Genomic DNA, 6,420 nt, shown 5'->3' with positions numbered 1-6,420 from the left:
TGCACAGCCCCCCTGCAATAGGCCTGCTTACTACAGGCATTTTAGGGCCAAACTTTAGGAATCTCCCCTGCAGGCACGGTATTACACAGCTGACTTGAGCCACGCCAAGAAAAGACAGTATGTGCAGTCAGAAGGAGCATAAGCTGGCAGGCTCATGGCTCTGCCAGGCTGCTGTGCCCAGCCATTCAGCCACTGACTATTAAATGCAGCAGCAAGGGCAGAGAGCTGCTCTACAGCGAGAGAGAGACCTCTCCGACACGTTCGCTGACAGGCTTCCTTGCAGCCGGCCCGGCCTCTGGCTGCTTGCACCCGCCCAGGGAGGGCGCAGACCCCCCGTGGCACTCCCACAGCAAACAAGGGCATTTGTGCCCAAAAGCTTGCTAAGAACAGTTTTTCCAACTGTTTGAGTTGGTCTAATAAAAGATAGTGGATTTACCCAAAGAGCCTTGTCTGCCCGTGTCCTTAGACCAACATGGCTACAACTGACACCACCAGGTCTTTCGTCTCTGTGAGCACCAGGAACAGGCTATGGTAACAGAGCACTGGGCCCATCCACACGCGAGCAAGACAGACGGCCCCCCCCCTTCCCACTCCACTCACTCAATTACTCCACCCTGGATGTACCATCACTTTATTGCAAGTCTCCAAAAAAGTGTTTTTCCCTGTAAAAGACATGTTATTTCCAGACAGGGTAGGGGAGGACATTCCTGGGGACATTATCCAGGTTAGTGCAGGAACCTGAGCAGGGCTGTGCCTGTGCAGTGCAGGGACTCGCTGCAGGGGCTGGGTCTACCTCACCAGGTGCACTCAACCTGGGGCTCAGTCCTGTGGGCAAGCCAGCACCCAGCACTGCCCTGGGCCCGTGTCCCCCATTTCCCCAGCAGTGCTGGGGCAGGACCCCCTGCCATCACCCCTCCAAGAGACACCATCTCCACTCCCCGCACAGCCCCATGGGGGCCAGAGCTCCTCACCCCACCAGCTCCCACTCCTCGGCACCAAGCACGCGGTAATTGCAGTCACGGTAGCTGCCAACGTCCTGGGTGCGGCGCTCCCGCGTATCATCATAAATCTTCTGGATGACGGGGGGCAGTGGTGGAAACCCCCCGAGCTGTGCCAGCTCCTGCAGGTAGCCCCACTGCCGCACGCCCAGGCGGTGGAAGTGCCGGGGGGAACCCCCAGCAGCCAGGTAAACCCGCAGCTCCTCCTCAGCTGCCACCTGCCGCTCGGGGGCAGGGGGCAGCAGGCAGGTACCTGTGAGCACAGCCAGGCAGAAGAGCACCTGGACGTGGAAGTGCGGGAAGGGGCAGATCTGCTGGCACAGCCCCACCAGGAAGAGGCACGGGTGCTGGGGCGGCAGGAGGTGGCGGTAGAGTGGGGCCACCAGGTGGTCCCCCACGCACAGGCCCAAGCGGGCAGCAGGCAGGAAGGGCAGGCGGTAGGCATAGCCTGTGCACAACACCAGTGTGTCAGCCACCTGCACAGCCCCATCCGCAAAGCGCACCAAGGGCCCTGCCACGCTCGTCACTGGCGCCGCCTGCCCCACGCCAGCCGGCAGCCCCCGCACCCGAACCTGGCTGTGGCTCAGTGTCACACATCGTGCCAGGGGTGCCAACTGCTGGGCCAGGTCCACGCCTGAGGGGCCAGCGCCTACCAGCACCACTGAGTGACCCGCAAAGGGCTCAGGGCATCGGTAGTCACGGCTGTGCAGCACCTGACCTGTGGGGAGGATGGGGAGGTCAGCAGGGAGCAATGGGGGCCCTGCATCTGCCCCACAGGGACAGCCAAGGCCCCAGGGCCAGGTGAGGGTTGGGGGTTTCCCCACCTGTGAAGGTCTCCAAGCCAGAGATGGAGGGGATGAAGGGCGTGGAGTAGTGCCTGCAAAGGGAGCAGAAACGAGGGCTCGGTCAGTGCTGGCCTGGGCCCACAGGTGGGTCCAGACCCCCCCCTTCCCCACAAGACCTCCCCAATCCCTACTGCAGCAGCGAGCACAGACCCACTCCAGGGCCCAGAAGCCTCTGCCCCCTCCCCCACCTCCAGCCAGGTAGCAGGACCTGCATCCCCGTAAGCAACACCCCCACACCACCCGATGCATCATACGTCCACAGCCTCAGAGGTCCTTCCAGACACCTGCCTCAGCAAAGCTGGTCTACCTGTGGCCCCCGCACTCACCCACTGCAGACCATGATGGCATCGAAGCGCTCAGTCTCCTGCTCTCCCCCGCCTGTGGCCTGGCTGGAGGTGACGTCCCAGCCACTCTCAGGGCCATCCACAGGGGTCACTTGCTTCACCAAGCGCTGGAACTGGCAGGGCAGGAGACTGTCAAGGGCTAGGGGTATGGGGGCAGGGGGATTACGCCCTGGGGCACAATCCAGCTGGGGAGTGGGGGAGTGAGTGGGGGGGCTGCAGGCCGCAGGGGGACAGAGCATCAGTTGCCCCAGCCCATCTCTGGGTGAAGCGTCAGCTCCCCAACTGCCCTGCTGTGCCCTCCCCGACCTCCCTCTCACCCGGATGTACCCCCGCAGCCCGTGGCTCTCGGTGTAATGCTCCAGGTAGCTCAGCACCGCGGCACGGGGCAGGAACGAGGGCAGCGCCACCTCAAAAGGGAAGTCAGGGAAAGCCATGGCCTCCTTGGGCAGGTTGGTCCTGCCACAGAGGGGAGCAGATGACGAGTCAGTGCTGCACCAGCCATTCCCCCCCTACCCTGGCTCCCCCCACCCCCCCAGGGCAGGTACCTGAGGTCCCGGTACATGTTGCAGGGCAGGGGCGGCCCCTTGCCAAACGGCCTCTCCTCGCTGTAGACCCAGGTGCCACCCAGCTGGGCTGAGGCCTCAAAGACCACAGGGGGCGCAAAGGCCTCAGGGCGGGCAGCCAAGTGCCGAGCAGCGCAGAGCCCCGCTGCCCCTGCCCCAACCACTGCCACGCGCAGCTGCCGGCCCCGCACCTCCATCCCGGTCCCTGGAGAGCACGGAGGGGATTAGCACCTACAGAGCCAACCAAAACCTCTCCCCAGCCCAAGCTGCACGGAGGCTCCTGCTAGTAGCAATCTGAGCCCTGCAGGACTTTGCTCTGGGAGCAAAGCACAAGACAGACGTCAGGGTACGTGCCCGACTCGTTTCTCCCCCCATCCCACACCCAACAAGTGCGGCCACATGGACCACGACCAGTGGGAGGGGCAGGGGGTTGGTGCATATATCCAAGCCACAGCATGGAAGGATGGAGGGGTGGCCTATCAGGGGGGCATTGAACTGCTCCCTCTCAGGACCTCAAGAGGTAGATTGTACTTTTGAAAGAGCCACCCAGATGCCACATGAAGATGTGTTGCAGTACAAAAAGAAACCCCCCCACTAATGCACACCATTAGTTATGACACACCACTCTTCCCTGGAACCTACATGGAAATCCTCAAACAATTGCAACCTAAACCAGGAGACCCAATTCTTAAAGTGATCTTTCCAGAACCACCCGTCCTAGCCTTCAAACAAGCACTGAACCTCACCAACCTCATCACCAGAAGCAAACTCCCTATGACCCAAAGCACGCCGCATGGATCCAGACCATGCCAGAACAAGAAATGCAAAACCTGCCAACACATCACCACCCCCACGATAACTACACCCCACAAAAGAACAAGCACCACTCTTGGATCTTACACCTACATGTCCTAAACTGTGATACATCTTGACCAGTGCACTGAATGCCCAGATGGAAAACGTGTAGAAACCAAACTCTGCACCAGAATGAACTTACAGCAAAACACTATCAAAAACAAAAATATTCAAATTATCTGTGGGTGCAGACTTCTCTCAAGACAACCAGTCCCTCTCTGACCTCTCAGTTCTAATCCTCAAAGTGAATTTACAGAACACCTTTCATAGACAAGCCTGTGAACTTCACTTGTAAATCTACTGGATACAAAAAAATATTACAGACTCAACATAGACGTTGGATTTATAACATATCACAAGCTACCTGACCTTACCACTTACAATTTCCCTCCCCGCCCTTTGCTTTCCTAATTTCCAGCTATTTCCTTTGAATCTCCCTTTCTTACGTTTAGCATTGCTTCACCCCCCCCCCCCCCCCCCCCCGCCCCTCCCCATTCTCCTCTTCTCCTCCCTTCTCTACCCCTTGTTTTCCTAATGTCTACCTATTTACATTCTCACTGACCTCCTGTCATGCTTTTAGCTTTGTTCATTCCTTGGAGATCTCAGAGCAGCAGAGACTCCCTGTGCCTGAAAGAGGATGATTGTGCCCAAAAGCTTGCAAATAACATTTTTCCAACTACTCAGTCTAATAAAAGGGATCACATCCACCCAAAGAAGTTTGCCTGCCTGCGTCCTGACTTCAGCCACAAACGCTCTCAGGACCCGTTCACAGCCCCAACAAGGGGGGTAATCCGGAGGGGGTGGGGAAGGTGGACAGTCATGGCTCTCTCCCTCCCCACTCACCCCCAGGCAGCTGCCTGCTACTTCCTCAGACCACACCCCCACCAGGGGGCATGCTGGGAAACACAGGCAGCCAATGGGTAAAATGGGCTCTGACGTCATCAGGGGAAGCCCCAGCAGCAGGGACAGGACCCCAATGCTAGATGCACTGCAGTAGGGAAAAGGACAGCCCCATGCACCCGCTGGTCCCCAGCTTCCTTTCTCGCCCCCCCCCGCGCACAACCTGCCCTGGACTGGGTATGGTTGCCACAAACAGGGGGCCTTGATCCCACGTGCTCCAACATGCTTTAATAAAGACAAAACAGAGCAGACTCGAACACAGAACCAGGGAAGGGGAACAGGGTACGGCGCACATCTACAAGTGGGCAGACAGCCAGGTCGGGGGTGGGGGGGAAAATCAAGGCCCCCACGGCCTAAGAGACCCTTCACCCCACAGACTTCAGCCCCTGTTGCCACAGCCTGGACCAGCAGCCCCGACCATCTCAGTGTCCCCCATCCTGGCCACGAGCCAGCAGGCGCAAGGGAACCAGGAACAAGTTCAGAGGGCAAAGGCCCAGGTCCTTCCAAACTGGGCTGGGGACGGCTGCAGGGGGCCGGGTGAGGGGCTGCAATGTGTCACCAAGGGGGGCCGGGGGTTGGGACATCCTGTCCTGGGAGCTTCTGGAGGGCTCAGAGACCCCATCCTGGGGGCTGCAAGGAGGTGGGGACCTCCCATCCGCAGAGGCCAGAGGTAAAGCTGCCACCTCCTGGGAGCTGCTGGGAGCCTGGGTTACAGAGGGGCTGGCAGAGACCAGCAAAGTCCCCGCCTCTTGCTGCTCGTCTCCCTCAGCGCTGCCGGCTGCTGCAGGACCATTACTGCATGGCTGCAGCTCCGCAGCACCCGGGGGCCTCTCTCCTTCCCCCGGGGCAGGGGCTGGTGCCGTGAGGTTCTTGTAGGCCCGGTGCAGGTGCCTCCTGAGGCTGTCGCAGTCCAGGAGGCTCACCTCCTCAGGCAGCGACAGCAGCAGATCCAGGACGACGGCCGCCTCTGCCAGGAAGGAAGAGAACAGTTCTTGTGAGCCCCAGAGCCCAGGTCCCACCCTTTGTGGGAACGCGTTTCCCTCCCACAGCAAAGTCCCCAGCCCATGCTCGCAGATGCCCCAGCCAGGCAGCTCCCGCTCACCCCCAGGCGTCAGCTTGAGCACACGGACGTCCTTGGACAGGAAGTACAAGTAGCGGTAGATCTTTTCAAAGCTCACAGCGAACTCCTCGGGCTCCTGACCCGCATCGGCAGTCGGGGACGTGGCTTCGTCACTAGCCTGGGGGGCCTCTGGGGACGTTGGGGCCTCATCAGCAGCAGCACGGAGCGGGCGCGGGGGCAGCGAGTGCAGCACGCTGGCTGGCTCAATGGTCGCGATGGTCAGCACCTGCGAGGGAGAAAGGGGAGCAGGGACTGAGGAGCTGCCCCAACCTCTGTCCCTGCGTGGGGACACAGGCCAGGCTGGGAGACGGGACCAGGACCGCTGCAACCCTCACCCCTACGTCACCTGGGAGAACGCCTCAGACACGGCCTCCTCCAGCCTCTCCGACAGCTTCTGGGCCAGGTCCGTCCACACCTGGGAAGCAGATGCCAGTGACAGCTGGGACAGGCCCCGCCCGGGCGCCACAGGACACCCAGCGAGCACCCCTGACTTGGCAGGGCCCCCCCAACACCCCTGTCATCCCCCCCAGTCTCACCTCGATGGGTGCAGAGACCTGTGCCCGACGGCGCCGTTTCTCAGCCTGGCAGCGGCGGGACTCGGGCTGCACGGCCTCCCGGGCCACACGGCCCTTCAGGTGCCGGATGTAGCCCAGGATCTGCAACAACAGTGTGGCCATGAGCGCCCGGAGGGCCCCACAGCCTCGCCCCGGGGTGGGGGGGTGGAATGCGGCCTGGCGCGGGAGGAAGGAGAGGAAGCGAAACAGGGTGCGTGCCGCGGGTGCAGGGAGCGGCGCG

The 6,420-nt window shown here is 61.0% G+C and overlaps 1 protein-coding gene across 4 annotated transcripts; it reads right to left on the bottom strand.

Moving 5' to 3' along the window:
• Nucleotides 1-609: 609 nt before the first annotated feature.
• On the bottom strand, nucleotides 610-4,931 carry LOC106722517 (flavin-containing monooxygenase FMO GS-OX4-like). Of its 4 annotated transcripts, none has more exons than XM_025211113.1 (7): nucleotides 4,449-4,931; nucleotides 2,733-2,955; nucleotides 2,505-2,643; nucleotides 2,170-2,300; nucleotides 1,823-1,875; nucleotides 1,571-1,716; nucleotides 610-1,446 (listed from the first exon to the last, which is right to left on the bottom strand). In XM_025211113.1, exons 2-7 carry the CDS (start codon nucleotides 2,945-2,947, stop codon nucleotides 820-822), a joined length of 1,311 nt encoding a protein of 436 aa, XP_025066898.1. In that variant the 5' UTR covers nucleotides 2,948-2,955; nucleotides 4,449-4,931; the 3' UTR covers nucleotides 610-819. The 4 variants fall into 4 exon arrangements, with proteins under 4 accessions (XP_025066898.1, XP_025066896.1, XP_025066899.1 ...); XM_025211111.1 differs by lacking the exon at nucleotides 4,449-4,931 and adding an exon at nucleotides 4,168-4,440; XM_025211114.1 differs by lacking the exon at nucleotides 4,449-4,931 and adding an exon at nucleotides 4,332-4,437.
• Between the last annotated feature and the right edge of the window lie 1,489 nt (nucleotides 4,932-6,420).

The sequence above is a fragment of the Alligator sinensis genome, unplaced genomic scaffold (genome assembly GCF_000455745.1).
Source record: "Alligator sinensis unplaced genomic scaffold, ASM45574v1 scaffold553_1, whole genome shotgun sequence".
In the NCBI taxonomy this organism is placed as follows: Eukaryota; Metazoa; Chordata; order Crocodylia; family Alligatoridae; genus Alligator; species Alligator sinensis.
This window is presented reverse-complemented; position numbering and strand designations above follow the sequence as displayed.